Here is a 26,828-nt window from a genome sequence, read left to right as displayed (position 1 = left end):
GGCTCAAATGCATGTACAAAATTGCTACTCAAAAGGCTTTGCAAGCATACCTATCCTATTTGTGCAGAAATTAAATAGGAGTAAACTGTGTATTCATGCACTTTGGTTGTCGTATGGGAGTGCACAGAAAGAAGATAGACTTGAGCCTACTTGGTGAGGAGCAGCAGCAAAGTAGTGTATCAAAGTGAGGGAGAGGGAGGTGAAATCAAGTTCTGTGTGTGTGGAGTCCGCAGAGCTGAAGCTTGCGGCATGTCAGTAGTAGCACAACTGCTGGTGGTGGTGATACCAAACTTGTGTGCGATCCCTGGGCTGTAATGTAGTGCCAACAGGTGGTGCTGTTAGAAGAATTATTGCTGCTTTTGCATTTTTCTCCTCTCTCATCGGGTAGAAAGGACATATGACCATGGAAGTCTGTTGGGGGAACATGTTAAAGTCCTTGAATGTGTCTAGAGGAGGGCAACAAAGCTGGTGAAAGGGCTGGAAGGAATATCCTACGAGGAGCAGTAAAGGACTTTGGGCTTGTCTAGTTTGGACAAAAGGAGGCTGAGGGGCGACCTCATTGCTCTCTACAGCTTCCTGAGGAGGGGAAGTGGAGAGGGAGATGTTGATCTCTTCTCCCTGGGATCCAGTGGTAGGACGTGTGGGGAATGGTTCAAAGCTGTGCCGGGGAGGTTTATACTGGACGTTAGGAAGCATTTCTTTACTGAGAGGGTGGTCAAACACTGGAACACTCTTCCTAGAGACGTGGTCAATGCCCCAAGCCTGTCAGTGTTTAAGAGGCATTTGGACAATGCCCTTAATAACATGCTTTAACTTTTGGTCAGCCCTGAATTGGTCAGGCTGTTGGACTAGATGATTGTTGTAGGTCCCTTCCAACTGAAATAGTCTATTCTATAAACCAAACAAACTAACCCCTCTCCCTCCCCCCCCCCCCAACAACTAGTATTTAGACAAAGGTATAACTTTGGACCAGGTGTAGCTATATTCAAAGGTACTCCAGTTTTAGGCTGGCTGCGTGTAGTGCTCTTCTCATGGTACTTCAAATAGCTTTAAATTGCCCATACTGGAAGTTGAGGAATGGTAACTGGAAGTAAAGAGTTAGTGGCCATGGCTGGCTTTGTTTTTATTTATATATGATTTGAGATTAAATAGGATGTCTAGGACTGCTTGGAAGATAGTAAGAAGAGTGAAGAAAAACCTCTCCTGGTCATTGTGTTTTCTTACTGTTGAGGTGGGATTTTTCCTCTTTTCAGACTCTTTGAGGGGTCTTACCTGGTCCTTGTGGACTTTAGCTCCTGCTTACTGTGGGTCTAAAAGTCCTCCATTTTCTGTAATAACATAAGAGAATATTGTCTTCTATATATGTCCATGTTGCTTCACTGTCTTGCTCGCTGCCTCCACTCAGTACTCTTAGGATGGAGTGTACCATTGTACAAGATGAAGGCTGTTAAGTCTTCCAATTCAGTGTAATGTCTCTGAGGGTTGCAAAGGTCACTCTGATTTGCCGTTCATACAATGTTCTCTGGAGAAAACAAGATGGCATAGAGTGTTGATGTTACCTGATATCAATGAGTAAACAAATAGTTGGAATTTTTAGAGAGGAAGATGGTTTTATGTTTTATTTCTGTTTGCTGGATCATCCTGCTCTGTCATTTCACTGAACCTGATGTTGTCCATTACACAATAGCTCAAAGTGTCTAATTGTTCACCCATTGTTTTGCAAACTCTTAACGGACAATTTCAATAGTTGTGATTCCGTATCATTGACAAAGTGTCCTATTTTGTTGCGCAGCTGTAAACTTCTGTAGTGAAATGCTTTGCTGCATAAGAGAGAATGGGAGTTCACACATGAGTCATTGTTCCCATTGGTGTTCTTCCTTCATCTCTTACCTCCATAGATAATAGGAAGTGTTAGAAAATTTTTAAGAGATGCTGTATTCAGTTGTTTATAACTTTGCTGAACTCTAATCTTTTGGACTGAAATACTTTATGCCTTTTCTTTGCCTTGAGTTTAATTTTGTTTAAAGCTTTCAGCCAAAATTCTTCATCAGTTTTCAGAAACAAAACTAGAATAATAGTGCCTTTTTTTATGGCAGTCTCTTCTTTGAAATACTGTAGTGCACCTGTGAACTGGAACATGTACTTGAAATTTGTCAGTGGGTGACCTCTGGCTGAGATGTAATGTTTTAATTTTATATGAAAATCTGCCAAAATTGAGCCAATTCTCTTTTGGAAAAATTGTGATCTGGACATGGCAATGTTTTCTTGTGGAATTCCCTGGGGACTGTCTGCACTCTGTGTGCTCAGCAGGATTTTATTTTCAAGTACATCTCTGAACTGCAGTAAGCTGTGCAGAGCCTGGGAACCAGAATTGTCCCAAGTTAATTGGGGGGTTGAGAGGGGTCTTAGGGCACAAAGCCAGGTGGGAAATCTCTGAGACAGCCCTGGCACACATCAGCTCCAGAATCATGCACTCGTTCCTCCTCCTTTCCTGTCCCATCAGCTCCCCAATATCTCCAGACTCCTACCAACACCTGTACTCTTGACTGTGAGTTTGACTGTGTTAAGACTTTTTTTTAGAGAAGGTGAGGTATCCATACTGGGCTAAAGCTTGGCTTCTCCTGTATACAAACAGGTATGTTACTTCTGAGCATACCAAGGATGCCACTCTTCATACTAATGTGTAACTGTGGGTTGTAGGGAGCGTACTCAATCACTTCGTACAATAGGGTATGCGTGTTTGGTCAGTACTGATTGCTGTGACAGTCGTCCAAAAAAGCTCAATCTGACTCTTTAGAGACCTTAACAGATAAAATCTGGAAAGACTACTGAGACAATGAACCTAAAGGTTTTTTTCTTCGGGAGTTCCAAACTGGACCAAGTTTGGCTGTGCTTCCATAAGGATAGCAGAAGATGTTCCACACGAAGTCCACGCTTCCTGAATTTATAAGATGAGGAGGTGTGTTTTGTTTAAGACAGCAGAAATGTAACTTTTTTGGACATTTTTCCTACAACTTCAACTTTGAAGAACTATTTTAGGTAGCTACTTGGCCTATAAAATTCAGACCAAATCAGAAAGCTACAGAAAGCCACTGAATGTGGTCTGATAATCGGGAGCATTAGGTGATGGTAATAAATAAATTGTAAAAAAAAAAAAAAAAAAAAAGGAAAAAAAAGTTTTCAAAGGCATGTCCCTCTTGTTGGAAGAAGACTTCAAGCCCACCAAGTAGGCTGAATTTCTCTGCTGCTTTTGAGGTGGCTAGTTCAAGCTTTAAGAAAGATGGCCTTGCCTATTGACATTGTACAGCTTAAAGTACCTTTTTTTAATGCATTTCCCCTGTAGCAAAATCCATGTCAATTATGTAGACACTTGAAGTTGTGTGAGATAACCTTCACTGAGTCTTATTGCTGTCCTTCCTCTGAACTAGCAGCAGAGCCCGCTGCGGCAGTGTGAACGTCACAGGAAGTTAGGACCTGGTTGAGCAGGAGTTTCTTTTCCATGTTCGTTCAGTATAGGAGAGAACAGACAGATTTTGCTGAAAGATGTTGCAGTCTGGCAGCTTATCAGAACTCTTATGAAGGTAAATCTTCATTTTTCTTCAAATCATGATGGATTTTAAGTTACCTACAGGTTAGTCCTATATGCCTATGTGCCACTGATGCCAGTGCTATCAGAAATTTGCAGTCAAACGCTAGACAGTGTTCTCTGGTTTTCCTCTTCTTCCCCCCCACCTGACTGGTAGACTCCCGCCAATCTATAGCGAAAGAGTTTGAGATCTGTGTGAAGTTGCACAACTGGTTTTAGTTATTCAAACCCTTCAGCTTTACCTAATGGTTGGGGGGGTGCTCAAGCTGTGGCTAATCATGGGTATCTCAATAAAATTTCTTTGTTTTCATCTACGAATGAGAATTTGGAATTCTTATTCTTGTGATCACTGTGCATGTTTTCCATCAGGAGCTCCTGGCCACTATGTGCCAGTAGCTAGATGTGGAAACTGCCACATGCCTCCTAACGATAAATTGAGGAAACTTATATTTCTACATCAAGAATCAATTTTTTTTTCATCATGGAGGATACTTAAGGGTCATAGGTTCCTGAAATCATTTATTGAACAGGTTGTGCATGTCTTCTTGAAAATGTTTATGTAGGTTGTCTGGTATTTTAAGTAACAGTTGAACTATCTTTTTGAAAAAATGAAGAGGAATAGTTCTTGTATTTTTATGTTAATAGTTTTTCCTGTTAACAGTGTTACAGCTCCTGGATCTTCTTAAATGTATAGTATTTTTCTAGATGAGTCTTAGTCTCAAGGCTTCATTTTATCTTTGTGCTGCACAATTATGACTTACATTTAATAAAACATGTTTCCTGGTATGAGGAGAATCTGGTTTAACATTAAGGAGTGGGGTTTCACAGAAATGACTAAACCGGTGTTAACAGCTCACTGCTGCTGGTAGAGATGGTTCTTCTCTCTTTCTCTCTTTGCTTAAGACCCTGAAGCTTCTCCTACCCTCACACTGTCACTTGTCTCTTCTGTCGTCTTTTTCCTAGCTGAAGTGCTGTTTGTCTGTCTGATGCTTTAATTAATTAGCTTATAGTGAAAATAGAGGTCAGATGAATGTTGGAACTGAGGCAAAGAGATGGGAAGGAAGCAGGAATATCCCTTTTTAATAGCAGCAAACCAATGGTAGGTTAGTTATCATGGACCCTTAGGATGCCCTGGCTATGGCTAAATTCTGTTAACGAGAAACAACTTGGAAAGCCCTGTACTCTTTTGTTCCTTTCATGCAGGGGATGGTAAATTATCATCTCAAGCTGATATGGTGAAATAGCATCAATCACTCACTTTGTCTCTGTGTTTTGGGGTTTGTTTTATTGTGTGTGTGTGTGCGGTGGTGATTGTTGTTTTGTTTTAAATACCTGCTCTCTGACAAGTTCATCATCCAGTAATCATTGTCTCATTTAGGTTTGGTCAGTTTTATGTGGTGCTGCAAACTCTTTGTGCATGAAATTGAGTCTCTTATGCCATTCATACAGCTGAATCTTTGCTTTCATAGATCTGATTAGGTGCAAAAGAGGATTATTAGTTTTATTAGTCTTGTGCAGCTGGTAGTGCTGTTGTAAAGATTCATTTTCTAGTCCGTTCCTTTGCTGCATCTTCTTGGAGTTCCTGCAGCCTGTAACTTATACTTACCCGTATCAGACAGGAGTCCATAGATACTTAGCAGCTTTCCACTACTGAATGAGTTGTGGTGTGTGTTGGGTATTAGAGTGGTATCACAGGTTAGTGAGTTGCCTTTTTCAGATAAGCCATTTTCCTGTTGATTAATAGGAATGCACATTAGCTAACCAGTGGGTTATTGGTCTATGACTAGGTCTTGGTGCAACAATCCTTAGTGAAAACTGGAGTCAGCTTTAGGATTAGGTAGATGACATCAAAAGGCAAAGCATTTATATATTTTACTTTCAGAAGAATTTAGGAGCTAACCAAACACGTACATTTTTCTTAGAAAATTCTCATCCTGTGGGGGCTCACTTACTTAACATACACAGGTGTTTCTCTGCTAGAATAAGCATTTCATTCAAATAGTTTTGATGTAACTGATTGCATTATGTAAGGCCAAGAAGAAAGATGTACCCACATCTTGACAAATAGTATCACCTTCTTTGCATCTCACTATGCAATAGGATCCAGCTCCCTAAAGATAAAATAGTAACATAATGATCTAGTTAACACCTCCGTTGTAATGGATTGAGGCAATAGATGCTCTTAAGAGGAAAGACAGACCTGACTTTTTTTTTTATCAATGATTGTTCAGTCTCTCTGATGCTTATCCTGTGCATATAGTGATAGTCTTACATTTTTGGCAACGTGAAGGGTTAGATTTTTTTGCTTGAAGCTTTTATGGTACATCCTAATACTATGTTTTGAATCATGGGCATTCCATTTAAAAACATGGAAGTCTCCTTGCTCATGAGCACAGACCAAGAGAGCCTCTACATTTACTCATTAGTCGTCTTTGTGTAAAGGTGCAGAATACAAAAGGAGAACAGGTTTTGCAAAGAGTTGGCTTCTTTGCTGTGCTGTCACTCTGAGAACCTTTTGTTGTTAGAGCAGTAACTCTAAACTTAGTAATTTATAATCTCATTACACTGAGTTTTTTCCGTTTAAAGATTGCTAATGGATCTTTGTATTAATACTGTTTAACATCACTATCAATTAGAGGAACGGTGCAATTGTTTATATAATATGTTCAATTAAAAACAGAGCAGCATGCTCCATGGCTGTTAGGGTGGGTTTGTTCTAGTGATACCAGTGGTGTGATTATCAAGCGGTTCCATTACAGCCTCTTGATTTCACAAACTCCATAATTCTGCATTAACACTTTCTGACTGAAATGTTGTTTGTACAGAGACTATGTATGAGTACTGACTTTTCCTTTTAACACTTCTAAATCTCCAGTTATTTAAGTTATGGAAATATTTGTGCTACTGTACATTGTTGGAATTCTTGACTAGCAAGCTAAAAGTAAAATGCCTAAAACGTGAAACTTGGCAGAGGCATAGATACAGTCTCTACTGAGCACTTTGCTTTAAAGAAATTTAGTTCTGACTTTTCAGTATTTATACTTAAACTGTCTTGCACAAAAAAATTAAAATCTGAAATATATTGATGCATATATTTTCTCTATACTAATATTTATAGTTTGTATGTGTCTGTATATATAATTAGACACTTGGTTCAATAATATGAAACTCTGCTAACAAATTGATACGTTTTTTCCCTTACTCCTAGGAAAAATCTTCCTATCTCAGGGCTGAACCTGCAAGGCTAGTGCTTTAAATTTTTTTACTTGAATTTTAATATTGTGAAAAAACAAAGGGTAGAATTTCAGAAAGCTTCAAATTCACTGAAATCATGATTCCTAGTAGAGGTCAAAATATGTTCTAAGTGTCTTTTCATACTTTTGGAAGCCCGCTTGAAGTAGTTAGTGCAGTTTACTTTTAGCTAGTTTCCAGAATGCTGTGGGGTTTTTTGTTTTGATTTTTTGTTGGGTTTTGTTTGCTTTTGGGTTGTTTTTTTTACTTTTTTCCTTTTCCTTAAAGATGCACTGTAATTTGCTATATATCATAAACTGTCATTGCACATGCTTTATATGTCTAATATATAGAATATCCAGGACAGTCTTAGTTTTGATTTTCTGGCATGTTAGTCTGTAATTTTAAAGTTATAAGAATGCCTTTAGTTAATTTTTGGTGGCATTTGAAAACCAACATTTCAATTCTGCTACAGTTTAATAATAGCATTGATGTTGCAGTTGGCTGTGCCGCTGCATGACCCTGCACAGCAAGGCTTTTGGTGGACGCTCAGTGCCAGAGCTCGCAGGTACAGAACCATAAAGCATGGGTTCCTTTCAGCTGGAAAGTTGCAGAAAAAATGTTTCTGATAGCTCTAACTGGATATAGTCCAGGATAAAGTTGCCTGTGGAACAAAGTGAAAACATGAAACAGGCTAGACCTACTGGCAGCCTTCCAGCTTCTTCTCCTTCTTCTTTGCAGGGTTTATATTCTTTTACCTACCCCGGTCCAGCCTAGGGAACCAGGTGCTTGCTGCCAATTAGTCTTGTCAAGACAGCCCAGAGCTTCTCTTGACAAGCCTGACTGCTGACAGCAGCTGTGGGGTAGTCTTAGGCAGGCTTTTAACTCCTTGTTTGCCAAATATTTTGCAGGTTAAATCCCCTGGTCTCATTCTGCAGTTATTCAAATATGCTTCTATTTTATGAAAACATGTTTTATACAGAAACTGATCTAAGATTGACAGCAGCGCTATAGTGATGGAGTTTACTTGTCAAACTTCTGGCATGAAAGAATGTAAGTTGGGAGTTAAGTCATTATGAAGGTCACTTTATAAATTTGTGGATGCTATCAGAACTGTCCATCCCAGGCCACCTTCCACTTCCTGTAGAGCATAGCTATAGCTGGATAAGACACCAGGCTGATCCAGCAGTTTTCTCCCCAGTAGCTTGAAGTTTAATCTCTCTTCAGTATTGCAGTGGCACAAGGGAGTTTGAGCAATTTACAGGTCATCCTTTAATATAGTTGTACTACAAATTATAATTAAATGTTTCATATTTTTAAACATTTCAAGTAATTTATGTTGCTGCAAAGAGAAGCTCATTCGTAATTGTGGGATTTTCCTGAGTTTTCTTGTCTTTTACATGTGCGTATGACCTTGCTACTATCGAGTGCTTTGCTTCAGTAATGTTAGCAGTGAACAAAAAATTCAGATGCTATCCATAAAACTTTAGTGGGTTTTTTGTTTCCATCAGAAATGGCAAATTTATGAACTGAACAACTCGTAGTGCAAGAGATTTTTAAGTGTGTGTAGCAATATTTAGTCTTCAGATTAACACTAATTTATTAGTTCCTAAGAAATCACAGCTTAGGCTGTCGCTCTTCTCAGTTGTTGTGGTTCTAGAAACTTTTGAACTTTTGGGTCCATTTCACTCATTTGAAAGAAGGGTGGCTTTTTTAATGTGTCTTGCAAATTGCATGAATAGCAATACTGCTTTTTCCTATGTAGTTACCATTGTAGATACATCGCTAGAGAAAGACAAGTAGAACTTTGTTTTTATCAGTTTAATAGATGGTAGCTAGCTGGTTTGTATTGGAGAATATGATCTTTTGCTTGGTCACATAGAAAGGAAACATGGAAAGTAGCTGGGTGCGTGAGAAGAGCTCTGTGTGTAAAGGAGATGCTTGTAAGCTGGTGGGGGGCAAGGGTACTATGGTGAGGGAGAGACATTAGGCAGGCCATTGAGGTTTTGAAAAATGTAGTGAGAAGAAATATGACTGTTAAAACAGTATATATTGATCCCACAACAGAGGAACTATCTGTTCGCAAAATAGCCAATTTGCAATTGAATTAAATGCTTTCTTTACAGAATATCTTAAATTGGGTGTTTCTACTGAGCTAGTCAAGGATGTGGGATATGATTGACCCATCTTTTCAACTTTTCTTCCAATTTCCTTTGCTTTTAGTGAGGCATAGCTATTAAGGTATGCTTTTCCTTAACTCAGAACTCCCAAGAATTACATACAAATAACCATTACATCACTCTCTATATCAATTTGAGACCTATTTATATTGTAGAACTTGATAGAGAAGGATATGCTTCATTAGTGTTCTTAAAAGTAGAAATGAATTCTGCTCTGCTAGGGGAGAGCTCCATAACTTTTTCCTCAGTGTACTTACAGCTTTTGCAGAGGTCATCAAGAGGGCTGCCGTACTTAACTTGAACACTGACTGGAACCATTTATTCTGCCCACGTGAATTTAAAAAAGTATATTGGCAGCTTCTGTTTGAGGAGAGTTAAACATAGCAGTACAGAAAACATTATTTCAGCGAGTCACCTAGAGTTCTCTTCCATAGTGGGTACCTTACTTTGCTAACTTAATGCTTTTTCTTTTTCAGATGATAAAGTGAAGTTATGAGTTGCCTGCTTAGGGTGTGTGGAGGTACTTTAAAGGAAACTGCTTCTCTTTAATGTTGTTTGTGTGGATTTACATGTTATGATGAGTGGCCATCAGGATACTGCCTAAATGATTTGAGGGTGTCTTTACTTTGAATTAATATGCATCATTGTCTTGAACTTGCAGAGCTTCTACCATAGATATCCACCAGTATGTGGAGTTCTCAGTAGATCTGTACAGCATTATTTCTGTATTAATATCTGAAACTTATGCTTGCTATGTGTAGTTCTGTGATCCTTATATAATTAGAAATACTAGCTTTGTTCATGATGGTTGTATTAGTATCCACTAGACTTGTGTAAATATAGGGAAAAGAGTACTTCAGAAACAACTGTCTCTTTATTTTTGGTTCAGTGTTGTTCACGTTCTGTTCTTCCATTGATGGTTTTTCTGTTCCAGAAATTTTAGATTTTCTGAACAGAAAAGAAATCGATGGCAACTGTACAGAATTTTCATGTAGTCCTGACATTGTCCTTTTTGAACCCCAAAGCCTAGTAAGGGGCTACAAGGATGTATCCCACTGTTCACTTCAAAAAATATCGTTCCAAGATATTTTGAAGTTACCAATGTGTAGCTGCTTGGAAAGAAACTGGTAGAACATCAGCTATCCAAGCTAAGACTGCTTTTTGCTCATTGTGAATCTGCACCAAGGAGAGGGAGGAGATTACTTCTTACTTTCAGGTTGGAACAATGGCAAAATATCATTATTTTTCTTTGACTTGACAGTCTGCCAGCTTAAGTCCTTGAAACTCGTAGCTTTCCCTGTGTTTTAGCAGGACGCATCAAGCCAACTCAGCATTTTATTTTTGAAGTAAATGTTTTCAGTGGCTGAACTTTCAATGTGAATGTTCAAAGCAGCAGCTTAAATAGAGTCCTAATCTCTCTCTTTGCAGCCTGAGCCCCACAGTTGATTAAGATATAGGCTTCAAATTGAGATTTCTCTTCAAAGTAGCCATCTAAGGTCTTAATATCGTGAGCAGAACAAATCATTGTTGCTGTGGAAGGGAGCAGTCTTGCTCTGGCTGCTGCTTCCTCCCTCCTCATCCACTCCTCCCTTGTGTTAACATGAATGTTTATACAGAAGTCATAAACCAGATGGAGTACATGATTGAGACTTTTTCTGAGAATTCATTTTAGTCTGGATCAGTTCCTTGAGCTGGTTGACTGAGCAGCCATAAGGTGTACAGACCACCTCCTGCACCAGCACAGGTGGCCAGGAAGAGGCCAACGCCATTTCTTTTGGTTGCAGTGCTGACTTACGCCAATTTTGTGTGGTGTTGGAATTACAGCTTGGTATCCTTTACCTCTTCTTGGCAGGTTCAGGTTTTGATTTGGGGGTTCAGACCTTCAGATTCTTCTCCCTACGCAACTGCACTTCCAAATTATCAGAGCCTGCTAGGAAAAAAACAGTAGTACTTTGCCCAAATAAGGCTTTCATGAACACTTGAGACACTTAGCCCCTTTACCTTGTCTAGTTAAAAAAATAACAGCCACCTCTTCCTTCCAGCCCTCCAAATCAGTTCTTCAAGCTGTCTGCAGTGAGCACATTTTTGTGTGTGTGTGTAGAAAAATGCATGGTTCCACTTAAGCCAACATATTCCTTGTTTTTTAAGAAATGTTGTCTCTAGTATTACAGTAGTAATTCATTATTTCCGGAATGTGTATTGGAAGGGAGGAAATTGCTTTGTAATCCTTAGTATTGCCCTTTCTTCCTTCCTCAAGTGGGTTACTTTTTGGTAGGTGTTTGCCAGCCTTATTCATTTTGACTGAATAAGGTTGAGGAGGGCTTATGTGAGCAGCTTTGTTAGTGCATCCCTAGGAGCAGTAGCCTACAGCAGGCATTTGGCAGTGTGCAAATAGGACATTAACCTCTTCAGCAAGCATACCTTAATGGAAGCAAGTGTCTTTAATAATGGAGTCTCTTGTCACTGCTAAGTGAATCATTTTAAAGTAAGGAACAATCCCAATAGAAGTGTAGTCTCCCTCCATTCCTTTTACTTCCTCCTCCATGGTCCAAGGTGATGTGCACCAGTGTCACTGAATGTGTTAGCCTGCTTGCCTGTGTAGCCTCATGCTAGCATTGAATTAAACGGTGTGCAAGGAGCAGAGAGACTGATTTCTCTGTGCTGCCCCTCTACCCCCCCCCCCCCCTTCAGGTTATTGTTTTTTGACTGGTAAGAATTGTCTGGTTTTGTTTTCCTTCAGTGTTTTGTCCTTGTTACCTTTCAATGTTTTGAAGCTATCATCATATGAAAATACCAAAACAATCTTGTAGATTCTTGTTTTTGAAATAAGCATACTATACCTATTTTGTAAGGTGTCATACATTATGCAGTGTATCAGCTTTTGTGAAGATGGTACATTTTTAGGAGTTAATATTTTGAACGTAATTTGCCATATCAACTAATTTTTAAATTGGGTAACACTGTGAGAGTGAAACAAGTGTATTATCTTTAGGACAGAGCACAACCTTGGCTTTGAATGTTCCTCCTCGGAAGTCACAGGTGGAAAGCTCTGTCTAGATGTTGTGACACTTCTGGAAAGAGTGGTCTGAGTTTTCACAGTAATCTATTAATATGTGGTATTTCAGGATTACAAACAGGTTGTAACTGTTGTCTTTATTTAAATCATATTACACAAATGGTTTTCCTAGCTGTCTTTGTAGTTTCATCATTTGTACACTCAGAATACTTGAAGACTACACTCATGCAAACTTCATGGCTTTGAATGGCTCTAAATTTACTGCAAATGGGAATATAGTGTTAAGATACTACTGCTCATTGCTTCTGTAATCCCTGTAGAGTGCTTACTACCTGTTATTTTTTTAAGATACCTTATGCCAGTTTAAAGCAGATAGAAATAATTTTTGGTTGAAAAGAGATTGTTTTAGGAACATTAGTATAACTTTTCTTTTTCTTAGAAAATCTACAAATTGATGAATTCACTTTGTGGATTTTGGTGGAATTAAATTTATTTTCTGTTTAGGCTAAAATAACCACTAGCAATGCTCCTTTGTAAAACTGGGATGGCTTTAGGGCCAGTTCAGCAGTAATTTGTATTTTGTCAACGTTAGCGCTACCACAAGAAATCTGTGAAACCACACATCTGTTGCACATTGATTTAAACTAATTTAAAATTACTAGATTGAATATTAAATACTTTACCAATGACTCAGGTTTTATTCTAACCCAAGGCTGAGAGGTTTAACTGAGACAGTCACCCAAATTCAAGAAACTGTTTTCCATTAGCGAAGGATGTTTCCCAAAGCAACCACTCCCTCCTGGAGCCACCGGGCAGCTTGTCCAACAGGCTGTGTCAGCTGGCTAGCAATGGTGATGTGATAGGTGGTACATTGACTGTTCATGTTTCTGAGCAGAACTGAGGAATAATAGTCATGTATAAAGTTAGGTACTGTTAAGTACCATTAAGCATGAAATGTCAAGATAAGCTTCTGTGTCCTTTTTGTATTTTTAATGAGTTAAAATGGTTAGCGTGCAGCCCCTTTGCCACCTGTGCCCAGTAAAACAGCATTACTGGTTTTATTTGGAAAGCAGGCATGTCTTCAGAGGCCTGCATGACCTAATGTTTTAAGGCTTTATTGAAAATTGTATAGCCCTTATTCTAAGAACTTTACCTTTCGTTTGCTCTGTTAACACCTTGCTCTGAAGCAATTATAGTAGGTTTTACTGTCTTGTGTTTGTAGACTTGCTAGGAACGTAATGGGGAATAAAGAAACAGATGTAAATGTTAAAGCAAAAGTAAAGTTATTTTGCAACTTTAATCTTAGTTTTGTACTAGATTTTGTATGTGTAACTCTGTTGCTCTCTGGAAAGGTTACTTTTATGGAATCTTTCAATAGTAGTAGTATGGCCTAACTTTAAAAGCGTTTCAGCAATTTTAGTGCTTCCCAAGGTGAATGGAAACTAATAACGTTTAGTACTTTTCTGACATTACTTTGGAGTTTCTGCCTAGGAACATTAACTTTTAATATTCACCTAGTGATTGCTCAAGTTTTTTTATTCCAGTAAATATGCATTGTATTTGAATTTTTTTTTTCTGTTCTGCATGTAAAGCTTTAATGTAATTTCCCAATGTTTTCTGTTAACTCTTACTGCTGTCCTGGTTCTAGTGTGGAGAAGCAAATTATTCTCCTCTGTCCTGTTACTGTTAGACTTCTGACAGAGGTGTGAGCATATTAAATCCCTCAGCTCCTCTTGGATTTCTGAAAAACAATGAGGATTATTTTAGGGAAGTGCTGACCTACTCTTTTAATAAAGAACTTGTCTTGTATTCCACTTTCCCATTTTTAGAATCATGGTTCATATTCCTCTTGCTTCACAATCATATAACATCCTTGTGGCAAGTACAGCAGTTGCTTACCTGGAAAAGTAATATTAGAAAAGTGTATATTTTTAGCTGCCTTTTGATGTGATGTAGCAGCTGGAAACAAGGAGGAGTGGCAGTATGAGGTGATCTGACAGGACTGCCAATCAGAACTTGGGAACCACGGCTTTGGACTTGAGACCAAAATGTGGGGAAACCATTTTTACAGGCCTGAGGATGCCCGTTGTGCTGGCACTTCAGTGATCTAGATGCTGTGGCTTCGCTCTTGGTTCTCAAAAGCTTCATTTGAGGGTCCTCCCCTAGACTCTATTTGACAAATGTTGTTAATGAAAAAAGTTCTGTGAAGCTTTTTGTTTATGTTAATATGCATTAAAAATATGTAATAAGCAGGCAGTTCAATGCACACATTTAAGATATAATTAGTAAAATATCCCTTTGATACCACTGACTAATTGTAAATGTCTAAATTAAAAGGTATTCCAACAACTAACAAAAATACTGTTTTTCTCTTTTGTAGTAATCATGTCCACAACTCAGAGAAGGAATCTAACAAGTTCATGTTGAGGTATATGATCAAGACAAGATACAGTGACTTGTGTACTTTTCTGGGTAAGAAGGGTATCTATATTCTCTTAAGTATGACAAAAAGTAGTTAACCTTTTAAATTTGACTTTTGAAAAGTACAGTCTGTCAAGCCAGTATGGTGGGGGGTTTGTGGGTGGGGGGTTTTGTTATTTCTTTGTTCTTTGTTCTTGAAGCTTTCTGGGCAAGTGTAGAGAACTTTGCACCCATCTAACACTCTAAAGACATTCTAGACTAATAGTGCAAAGGAAGAGCAATAACAAGAAATGTTAGAGTAAAAGACACCACTGAGTAGCGTATGACTGGTTAGAAAAGTAATTCCGATTCGTTGTCGCAAAGATGTGTACTGTTGCTAGCCTGATTTCCCAAGGGAATGGAGGTTATATGCTCTCTCTTCCTTTTCCCTTCCCCAAAATTTTAAACATCTCTGACTAGGAAGAGAAAGAAATGTACAACTTGAGAGAAAAGTGGGTAGAAGTCAACCTTATATATACTGTGTTGACAGGCTGGCAGCCAGCAAACACACGCTGCCTCCTGGTCAGTGTGGATATTCTGAGACACCACAAACAGCTATGATTATTGCAATGGCATGATAGGTGGTTGTATAGTTCCTACAAATCTATACGTGATCTGACTTTATTAGTTCTGCTGCTCTTAGAACTCCTTCAGTCCTCCAGCTTGGTCCAGACAACTCCAAAAGAAACAAATTTAGGAATATTTTTTTTTTAATCAGGAAGATGTTCCTTGCTCATTTGCTTACACATTTCACTTTTATGTATGCACAGAACTCTATAGCATCTTCTGTGTATAACATTTCTCTGCAAGTGTCTCCCTCCTTAATGACTACTTAGGTGTTGTTCAGATTGTCGTTAGCACTATGTTCTAGGTAACTTGTACCAGCAATCTCTGGAGACTGTTAAGGCCTGATTTCCCTGCTTCCCTCCCACCTCCCTGCATCCGCACTAAATTCTTAAGGTTTTATTTTATGCAATTGGATGTAGATACCTAGCTTGCTGGGTTTGCTGAAGTATCTGAGGAGGGGGTGGGGAAGAGAGCTTTTGCTCCTTTTGCTTTCTGTTCCTATAACAGTTAGGTGTTTCACAGTCATTATGCTTTCATGATTCTCATGTAAGCTATACCTCTGACTCTTCTGCAGTCTCAGTGGATTCTGCTGTAAAGTCATGGGCTTACAGCTGTGCTTCTATCTTAAGGGACTTCTAGACTGGATCGCTAGAGTATTGCTTACTTGTTTATCATCCACATTATTTCATGAGACCCAGTGCATTTAATCTCTGCTTCAGATTCCTTTCTAGCTGTGAACAGAAAAGAACTGCAGCAACAGAGGAATGTTGCTTCAAAATAACGTTTCCAAAGAACAGAGCAGTTTCTGTTAAGAGTTAAATTAGATAAGATGATATGTTTTAGTCCTTTAAGTTTAGCACTTCTCTCAGAACTTAATTAGATCTAATTTAGCTTGGCATTGCCCGAGTTTTTTTAGTACAGAATTAGCCTGTTTCTCTCTGTCCTAGGGCAGTCCTATGTTTTTGGCAGTCTTGTTCCAATTATCAAACTTGGTTTCTAAAGAGGTAGTTGCAGAATATGCACTACTAATGTTTTTATCTTTTTACTGTATCTTCATGATTCACTGTCATCGTGTTTCTGCTGCGGAGCTGCTTTTTTTTTTTTAAGTGCTCTTACTAAAGATAGAAAAGCTCCTTGGGCTCTTTCATTCCTTTATATCTTAAGTAATAAAGCCAGACATTTTTTTTTTTTACATATTGCATATATATGGCTTTTATTAATGTATCAGAGAATAATTCTAAAATTCTGCTGATACCTTACTGCCTTTCCTTGTCTTTTGGTGATTGCCTCATCTAAGAATGCTGAATGCTTTTTTTCGCCCTTAAATTTCTATTTTTATGGTAATTTTTTTAAACTTGTCAGTTATAGCTTGGAATTTATCTGCCCTGCGGCTGGAACTTTTACTTTTAGATGGTGTATCTGGGCACTTGCAGTGCACTTCTTGGATTTCACTAACTGCTCTCATAGTTTGGAGTGACTTGAATAGTTCTTGTTCAGGATCTGTTTCACTGCTGCTTATTGGAAGCTTATCAGGGAGTCACACCTTACATATGACTTACAAATTCTTCCTAAAATGAATAATTTTATGTGGTGTATTTCCTGCCCATCAAATACAACTATGCAGACCTACCTATGTGCCTATAGAAAAATGGGAGGGCCTGCTGATAAATAAAATGTGTGTAATTTCCCAAACATTTTCTTCATGTTGATTTTTCTAAATATCAGAATGGTGTGATGCATGTCCCTTCCACGTAACCATACAAACGCTAGGGCACTTTTTCAAATGTGTGTTCAGTTAACAGTCGTCTTGTGTCTGTAACTTAATTGATAACTGAAAATATGTCCTCATTTTTTAAACTATATTTTTATGTTAATATTTCTTCTCCTCTTGAATTTAGATAACGTAATTCATGGATAAAGTGGGAAAGATGTGGAACAATTTCAAATACAGGTGCCAGAATCTCTTCAGTCATGAAGGTGGAAGCCAAAATGAAAATGTAGTTGTGAACTCCGGTAGCTGCTCATCTGCTAAAGAGAAAGCTATCCAGATAACTGGTTTGGCTCAACAACAACCCAGCAGCCCTTTGAGAGAAAACATTGCTTTGCAATTAGGTTTAAGTCCTTCAAAGAATTCGGCAAGGCGGAACCAAAACTGTGTCACAGAAATTCCTCAAATTGTTGAAATAAGCATTGAGAAAGAGAATGACTCGTGTGTCACCACGGGAGCTAGACTTGCTCGAAGGGACTCTTATTCGCGGCATGCTCCTTGGGGTGGGAAGAAGAAGCATTCTTGCTCTACCAAAACCCAGAGCTCCTTGGATACTGAAAAAAGATTTGGTAGAACACGAAGTGGTTTGCAGAGGAGAGAGAGAAGGTACGGGGTGAGCTCTGTCCATGATATGGATGCAGTATCAAACAGGACAGTAGGTAGCCGTTCTCTGCGACAGCGTCTACAAGATACGGTTGGGCTGTGTTTTCCCATGAGAACTTACAGCAAACAGTCCAAACCTCTGTTTTCTAACAAAAGAAAGATCCATCTCTCTGAACTAATGCTTGAGAAATGCCCTTTTCCTGCAGGCTCAGATCTGGCTCAGAAGTGGCATCTGATTAAACAACACACAGCGCCTGTGAGTCCTCATTCAACTTTTTTTGACACGTTTGATCCTTCCTTGGTTTCCACAGAAGATGAAGAAGACAGGCTCAGAGAGAGACGTAGACTTAGTATTGAAGAAGGGGTTGACCCCCCTCCCAATGCCCAAATACATACTTTTGAAGCTACAGCACAGGTTAATCCATTGTATAAACTGGGACCAAAGTTAGCCCCTGGTATGACTGAGCTGACTGGGGACAAAAACATAACACCTCCAGGGAACTGTGACTCTGAAGAGGACACAACAACACTTTGTCTGCAGTCACGCAGGCAGAAGCAGCGTCAGATGTCTGGAGAGAGCCACGGCCATATCAGCAGGCAAGGGGCTTGGAAAGTGCATACTCAAATTGATTACATCCATTGCCTTGTGCCAGACTTACTTCAGATCACAGGCAACCCATGTTACTGGGGTGTGATGGACCGCTACGAAGCAGAAGCACTTCTGGAGGGTAAACCTGAAGGCACTTTTTTGCTCAGGGATTCTGCGCAAGAGGACTACCTCTTCTCTGTGAGCTTCCGTCGTTATAACCGATCGCTACATGCACGCATTGAGCAGTGGAACCACAACTTCAGTTTTGATGCCCATGATCCCTGTGTGTTTCACTCCTCCACTGTTACAGGGCTTCTGGAACACTACAAAGACCCTAGCTCTTGCATGTTCTTTGAACCGTTACTTACTGTATCTCTGAACAGGACTTTCCCCTTTAGTCTGCAGTATATCTGCCGGGCAGTAATCTGCAGATGCACTACGTATGATGGAATTGATGACCTTCCTCTACCCTCAATGTTGCAAGACTTTCTAAAGGAGTATCACTATAAACAAAAAGTCAGGGTGCGATGGCTGGAGCGGGAACCTATAAAAACAAAGTAATGGAAATCAGAATAAGCTTCTAGAATATGCTTTTTTTTGTGTGTTACAGTTTAACTGCAGCGAGCGCACCAACAACGTCTAGCTTTTCTGCAATATCCTATTTAAGCTGAGTGTTAGTATCCTGTCAGATGCTGCCTGCTGTTAATCAAACTAAGTTGTGATGCCTCTTGGAAACAATAAGCAGACACAATTCTGCACGTTTTTCATTAAGGCCTAATGAAAATATTTTTGCTAATTTCTAAATATTTTGTTTCCCTTTTATAGCTGTAGTAATTGGATGAAGAAACTATGAGGCATTTTCCATGGGGCATTCATGTAATGCTAATAAATAAAGGTTTTATTAGAGGAGCATTTTTGCTAATATTTGAGGTATTTTTAAAAAATTATCTTCTTGAAAACTTTCCACTACTCAAAGTACTAATCTAGCTTACAAACAAGTTTCCAAATACTAGTGAATAAGAGTATTTTCTTTTAATGAAGAGCAGTTTGTTAGAGGCAGTCCATTAAGGGTTAATGGTGTTTTGATGCTAGCAGGTGAATCATGCTTTTCTGAGTGTATAAGGTTTCCTAATCATTAAGACTTGAATATGCCTGCTCAGTACTGTAATTCTATTTTAAACACTTGGAGATTTAAGTGGCATTGTTAGCAAAAATAATACTGTCTTGGACAGTTAAATACCTTCCAGTGTGAATTACTGATTCAGTGGCAGGACATGGGATTAGATTATTGCCATGAAACAAAAGGTTGCGTTTTTTTCTAAAACAGAATTTGGTGGTCTGACTGCTAGTAACTTACAATGGAAGGTTATAGGGAAGAGAAGAAAATGTTTAATTATTTAAAGTTGTCCGATATTTTTATGGAGAAAATTACAAGTGGTTGAATAATTATAATCAGAATACAGAATCTGACATATCTGAAATAAATGTCAGGTTTCAAAGGTACTGTTACACTTTATTTGTAAATATATTTCCATTTGCGCTTTTAAAAATGTTTTAAAGTAATATGCACTGATCATAGTTCCAACAGATTACTTGGAAACAAGATTCTGTTTGCTTATTTAATTGGAGATGGAACTTAAAATAGTTCTGTCTTAGACATTTTTGCACTAAAATTTTGTTGGAATGCCCCGACCCCTGTTTAATGTTTTGTACCCATTATGAGTGCTCCCTAGTTTCTTTACCAGCTGCTACAGTATGTTATTACTTACTTCTCTATGGCAGTGACCTGTGCGAGGTAGGGAACATTTTGGCTGCAAGTATAGTAAATGTTATTCTTGTATGCTACACTAACCCCTCTATTGATGTATTTTTCTGCTTGCTGTGCCTTGTTCTGGCTTTTTGTGCTAATAAAGTACAGTATGTTCAGTGTTATACTTGTATATCTGCTCTGTTTTTATATATTCACGTAACTTGTAGCAGTTAACTGAATTTTTAATAGGCTTTTCTTAGTACTTAGTATAGGTAATGCACAAATACTGTGCAGTTGAATATTGGTTGGTCAGCACACCATATTCCTGGTTTTTGTTACATGCTTACTGGAAACCTAACAGTGTACACCATTGAATAATGTTTCTGTAGTCACTGCAAAGTAATGGACTTGTCTGCAGGCATAGAGCATTTTACAGTTTTTGTAACGTAAAGGATAAATGTTAAGCAAAAAGTATTCTAAAACATTATTGATTCCCTGTAATGGTTGCTGAAGGTGTTTCAGCTTGTTTATACAGCTAACTGCTAAGCTTAATGTTTTGATACTCCCCACTGAGTAAGGAATGGTTATTCCTGTAAATTGACAGTACAGCAGTGGCATTTGTTCACTTTTAGACTATTTTAATCAATAGACATACACGCAAACTGGTCAAATGTCCTGTGTTTACCAAAGAATACTGTCAATTTATGTTGGGGTATTTTTTTAGTAAAAAAAACTTAAGAGTGGAGAGGTGCAATTTCTGTTCTATCAAATCTTTATCCCAAGCTATGATAAACCAAAGTATTTGACAACTTCATCTGAACTTAAGTAATGTATACTTTTATGTTGGTAGAGCTTAAAACTTTTACATCAACGGTGTCGTCATTTTTCTTGAACTTACAATGCACCTGAAGGGGAATGATTTAAATAATTTTGTAATGACTGGAACAGCACTACATAGAAGCTTATACTGCAAGGGGTTAATCTGAAGCACCCAGAAAGCACTTTAAAACATGTGTTTATATGCTTGTGGAAAATTTGTGATCCCATTATGCATTCTTTGTAGTAGCTTATCTCTTTCATGTGTTAAGACTTCAACTGTTAAAATGGAACTTTGTTTAGAATATGTAAATACTAAGTTTATGTAAGTATGTGTACAAATGTGCTAATGGTCACTTAAGTTTTGAATTGTGTGTGTGTCATTGGATATGCAACTCCTGGTTTAAATCTGCTCTTAAGCATAAAAAGAGGAAAAAAAAAAAGTCACCAGCATGAAATTGCACCCAAGTGTACCTTCACTGTGTTGTTCTCGCTGTTCCTTCAGTTGGATCTGAATTCCAGATGAGTTTACTTTAAATCTTGCTTTCAATATTAGTATCATACAGTCAACCTGCAACCAAGCTTTGTCCCAATGTAGGGACCTGTTTTTTGTTTACACCTGTTGCAGTTGCTTGTCATAAACTAGCTGATGAGTTTCTGGCTGTGACATTATCAATGTGGTCAGGAATACACATCCATTTAGTTTTTTATCATGTGGTGGAATCTTTGGAAAAAAAAAAAAATAAAAACCCCAAACCCTTATTTCAGAAAGTTTGCTCTTGCATTTGTGTAAATAATCTTTATGGACAGGATTTATTGTTCCCTTAAAACACACAAAAAAGGAATTATCTATTTCTCTACAACTTTTTTAAAGCTTTGCTTCACTGAAATATACAGAATAACTTGCTAGTGTGGTTATGCTAAAAATAATCACTTTTTAAATTATAGTAGACTTGAGAGTTGACTACTCAAGTTGCAGTGTATTTCTTAATGGATACATTTTCAGTTCTAAAGGCACTAAAATGTTAGTACGTTGAACGCAAGTAGTTGATTCCTCATTTCTGTTTGAGGAGTATGCTTTAACTTTTAACCTTCTGATTTTGTTTAGAAAATCTTATACATGTCTTCAAAAGATGTGCACAAACCACTGTGCGTCTTTTAACAATAGGATTCAATGTCATAAGGTATGCTAGCATGATTCCAATCTGATTTGGTTACATGACAGATTAAGTATTTGAGCCTCAATCTTGTAAAGTGTTCTTTCGAGGTGATTCTCATTTCTGCAGAAAGGGCTATAGAAAGGGCTTGCTCAGTAGGATTATTTTGCAAAAAATCTTACAAAGATCTTCAACCATATTTGAAAAGAACAGGGTGGTGGTGCTATGTGGGAATTAAGATCTTTGAATACTTAGCACAACTTGGTGATTTTGTTGTGTGCAAATATACACATCATTGTATTTTAGAAAGTCAGCTACAGCTCCAGTTTATCAAGATATAGAAATTAAAATAATGGTAATTTCCATATAACATGTTATCTAACACTGGAAAATTATTGTGTAAATAAAACAACGTCATTAATGCATTGATATATAGCACATGGAGGTTTTTTACTGTAACTGGATCATTGTTTATAGAACAGAATTACAATTAATTAGGGCATTAAATCCAAATCTTTTGAGAAATCTATCTTTATGTCCCCATGGAATTGGAGAAAAGTAACTATACTATATTTTGACTACATGTGAGGGTCTACGGGTTGGGGTTTTTTATGAGTTTTAAAGGCATAACTCTTCTGAAAATACTCTTAAGGACCTGTAGGCACTTGTCCAGATAATTTACTTGTCAGAATGAAACTTCTCTTAAGAAAATAAGTTAAAAAGCCATGTTTTGCATTTATGTACTTTAAATTTTGTGTGTATTTGAAGACTTGTTGCTTACAAAATGGTAGTCTTTAAATCAGAAGCATACAGTCTTTGAAAGACCTGTCTGTGTATCCATAGTGTTTGATGAGATGAATTCAAGCCTTTGCTAGACATCATCCTGACAGTCACTCACATCCTTAAGTCCGTATTTAACTTTAAGGTTCTGCGCTACTTAGAAACAAGCAAAGATTCTGAATTTCTATGATACAAAATGAGTTTGCTTTAGTCTCCATGTGCAAGCCAAAATATTTGCAGAATGCTTTGAAGCTTGCCTCTGCTGCAAAGTTGCACGTAAAACTGAAGCTGTCAAGTCAGAAGTTGCTGAGTACCAGAGAGATGAATCTGCAGGGAGCGTGGTTCTTTTTTTTTTTTCAAAGCTACCTTGAAATACAGTATTTAATAGAAAAATATGAACTGAATCTTCTGTGATTCTTTCTAAAATAACAATATTTGTCTCCTTTTAAAACCATTCAGAATTTAAAATTATGGAAGCACTTTAAGTCTCATTTTCCTAAAGTGGTGTTGTGAAATGATCGTGTATGTGCCAAACCTTAGTCTGCAAGAATCTGCGTAGTCCATGTATATATGTTAATAAGATGCCTCCAAGCATGTGTGCATTCATGGTCTTTTTTTGAATCTACCTGAAGTACACCAACATGGTGAGCATTAATATATTGGAATTCTAAAAATTCTTTAACTTTCTGTGCATGGCATGCATTGCAAATAAAAGGACTATTTTATTTGTATCTTCAGCTGTATTTATATATTATAGCCAGTTGATTGGTATGTGTTTTCCTGCTATTGCCACGCTTGCCTAAACAGTTGTCTCCTGACTGTGACCAAAGGAGATTGGTTTTGTTCATAATTGCTTTTAAAAAAAAATCTTACAATAGACAGAAATCAAGTCAGTTGGCTTTTAAAGTGTTAACTCTTACAAAGCATGGTGTAACGCTGCTAACTGCTCTCCCTTTTTGCAGTATTGATGTACAAAGAATCATTTAACTTGACCATGGGTTGTGTCTACCAAATGCAGTTGACTTAAAATGTCTGAATCTTAAGCTTTGTTTTTTCATTTTTAATTGAAAAGGCTACTGATGAGGGCTTTGAAAAGAAAAAGGCTTGATGCTTTCACAGCAAGATACATAAAGTAAATGTTTTGCAATGAGGTAAGGATCTCTTGATGCTTTTTAAGAAGTTTCCCCCCTCTCACTATGTCTTAAGTCAAGACTCTTTAAAAGAAAAAAAAAAACACCTCTTGATGACTTTAACCTTACAATCATTTAAAGACTGAAAAGAAATCTGGTGCTTTTACTTAATTTGCTTGCATGTTGCCATACTGATTTAAGAGTAGTTGTTTCAAGAAGCTAATTTTAAATCTGTTATTTCAATGAAGCATTGCCATTTCTTATTTTTATAAAATATTCCATTTACAAAAATTGTGTATCAATAGGATGTTAACCTGATACCGTCTTTAAATCTATTGTTATCAAGGTAACTCTTGTGTATATGCTTTTCAAGCTGAATAAATGTTCACTTTGTAAATTTGCATTAAAGCTACAGCTGTTATCAGCTAGGTTTCTTAGGGCCAACACAATGTATTTATGAGCTGAAGCTTCTGGTGCTTGACCCTTTTTTCTGTCTTCAGTAGAAAAAAAATACATAACTGTATGTGTGATATAGCTAATGTTGCCAATGTCCTTGTTAAGCACACAGCTACACTGACAAGCATAAACATATCTGAACTTGCTTGTCTGGAGTAAAACAACCTCTCTGATTTCTTAGCAGGAGTTGTAACTTGGGGCACGCTGGCAAAGAGGAAGCAGAATTAGGTTTTGTTCTTCTCTGAGCAGCTGTTAAATTGAACATGGTGTGTGCTTCCTGTGCGATAAGGTATATTAATTTTTTAGAGCCCTGAGAATTTTAATAGCTTTTGGAAGATAGAAAAGTACTTGGCTGCTTTGTCACTTCTTGCTTTCGTACTTGTAGTTTTGCAAAAGCATGAAGAGATATATTTATTAAAATTGAATCTATTTAGTCACTAACTGTATAAGCACTACTTTGTAATATCTTTATGGAGATAGCAAATTCCTGCACGATTATATTTAAACTGTTTTGGGAGAATGAATAATGACACTGTGGGCACAAATTAATTCAGATTGCACTATATACTTTCTTACCAGAAGCCTTCATTCTTACAAAAAACTATGCGATCCCTGCACAGAAAAACTGTAGCTTTGGTGATGCACTCTTTGGTAGGTGTCCAAAAAAGCGGCACCCAGATGGTCCCTGGACCTTTTCCCGACATTCCAGTTGAAGGGGCCCTGGCAGGCCCGCTGGGCACTCGAGGAGTTGGCTGGCAAGCGTGCCATGCCAAGCGTTGCCTGATGCCAGCACCTTGTATAACTGTGCTGGTTTAGATCTCCCTAGCTTAGATGATTTTTAACCTGCTGCAGCTTAAATGTTTCTCCGCCCTGCCTAATTTGTCTCTGTTAACTGGTTGCCAACTGTCTTGCATCTTAATATAGTAAGAAAATAATGTGATTTATGGCTACCCAACCAGTGTATTAAGTAATAGATGGCTCTGTCTTAATAAATGGGGTATAAACTACCATACTGTTTTCTTTTTATATTTGTTTGGGAGCAAAAAGTTGTGGTCTTAATGAGTTTACTTTAAGTCTATACTGTAAATACATATTTTTACAAATATTTAGTTATTGTACATGTCAAAGGGATAAGAAGTTGTTAGATCAAAATAATCAGTAACTCATATTTATTCCAGTCCATTTCTGTTGCATCTAAAATACTTGAGTGAAGAGATCCAGAGACTGGTAATTATCGTCTTTAGAAGTTTTATCACACTCTGAAATTCCAGCAAGCTCTTAATTTAGCGAGTTTTCACTTAATTCTCAAGGGTTTTTCCCCCCCCCCCAGTTGTGGGCTGAGTACACCTTTTTGTGACGTAAACGTGTGTATTCTAGAGCACAGCCCCCATGAACACAAACTAAGGACAGATGTAGCTGCTGTCCTGTAAACAGAGAGTTTCTCCTTTGTGCCCTGTGGGAGCTACTCCTAAAGCAAGTTGGTACAAAGTCTGTAGGGTATGAAAACTGGGCAGAATGGTGCTGGTGAGGAGTTACAGCTGGGCACAGCAACGGCCATGTGACATGCTGAAAAAGTATTGTGGGCTTCTCTGTCGAACTATTTCAGGCTTATTGTATTTTTTTAGAGCATTGCTCCTAAAAAATACATTTAGTCTAGGCTCTTCTGGAGTCTTTATCTCTCATCACTAGTGAACTAATAGAAAACAAATGCCTGAAAACAAAATCGTGGGGTTTTGTCTGTTTTATATATAGAGATTGCCTATGTAGTTTTAGCTTCATTGAAACATGCAGAAGGTTAATTGTCTTAAACTTGGCTAAAATAAATCCATAATTGATTAATAAATGAAAGTTATGGGAATTAACTTACATATTATAGTGGTGTGTGAAATATGAAGCTCTAATTCTGTTAAATGTATGCCAGAGATCTTCCTTCATATTATATGATTAAGTATTTTGAGTGTTTAGTTAAGGAAGATGCAAGCACAATAATATTTCAAAAGGGTTTCAAAACACCAGGTGATGAGAAGCTAAGATTTCTGGAATCAGTCTCTTGTGTGTCACTTTGCCTAGAGGAGGGAATTTCAGGAGTCTTGTCTCAGAAAGCTGTTCATGTTGTGAAGTTGCAGGATGTCAAAAGTACATAGGTATCTAGAATAGAATATATAGGTATATGAAATAAATGTAGGAGAGGCCGTAGTATGAACATGGCTGGCTGCACTAGTGCAAGCTGTGCAGAAGAGAATATGTACATATAGCAGTGTTTCTTGGGTTTCTGATTGTCCACACAAGCATTTATTTGTGTGGACAATCAGATGCTGAGAAGTGACACGAGCTTTCCACACAGTAACGATTCCTGAAGCAATGTTACTGCTGCTGAACCCAGAGGACCTGGACAAACGAATCTGTAAGAAGGGTTCGTGGTGTCCCTTCACCTCTGAAGCAGCTGGCGGTGTGAGGAGCATCAGTATGGTTCCACACCTGAGCTTCCCAACAGTTGATGGGATAGCTCAGATGTGAGTGAAATAGCGCTGGCATGACCTGCTTGTGAGAGTGTCCTCACTTTGCTCTCCCGTCAGGTGTCTTGTGGCATCTGGGAAGTCAAGGTTGTAAACCTTCAGTAGGGCTTTCATAGTCTCTTCTTAAAACTTACCGAAATGAATAAAATTTGCTATTTATAGGGTCTCTAATCTTCAGAATAGTGTTAGTTGTAGCTCTCATCTGTTACGTTAGGAGGAATAT

The 26,828-nt window shown here is 37.9% G+C and overlaps 1 protein-coding gene across 2 annotated transcripts in view; it reads left to right on the top strand.

Moving 5' to 3' along the window:
• Nucleotides 1-19,940, top strand: part of SOCS5 (suppressor of cytokine signaling 5) — a 74,807-nt gene extending 54,867 nt beyond the window's left edge. For both annotated transcript variants that reach the window (XM_072856750.1, XM_072856749.1), the window contains 2 exons: nt 14,394-14,485; nt 16,939-19,940. In XM_072856750.1, coding sequence (XP_072712851.1) covers nt 16,951-18,561 — 1,611 coding nt within the window. In that variant the 5' untranslated portion in view covers nt 14,394-14,485; nt 16,939-16,950 and the 3' untranslated portion in view covers nt 18,562-19,940. The remainder of the gene's footprint in view (nt 1-14,393; nt 14,486-16,938) is intronic.
• Nucleotides 19,941-26,828: the final 6,888 nt, after the last annotated feature.

This window comes from Ciconia boyciana, chromosome 3 (assembly GCF_034638445.1).
Source record: "Ciconia boyciana chromosome 3, ASM3463844v1, whole genome shotgun sequence".
Taxonomy (NCBI): domain Eukaryota; kingdom Metazoa; phylum Chordata; class Aves; order Ciconiiformes; family Ciconiidae; genus Ciconia; species Ciconia boyciana.
Note: the sequence above shows the minus strand (reverse complement) of the source record. Positions and strands in the feature narration are given on the sequence as shown.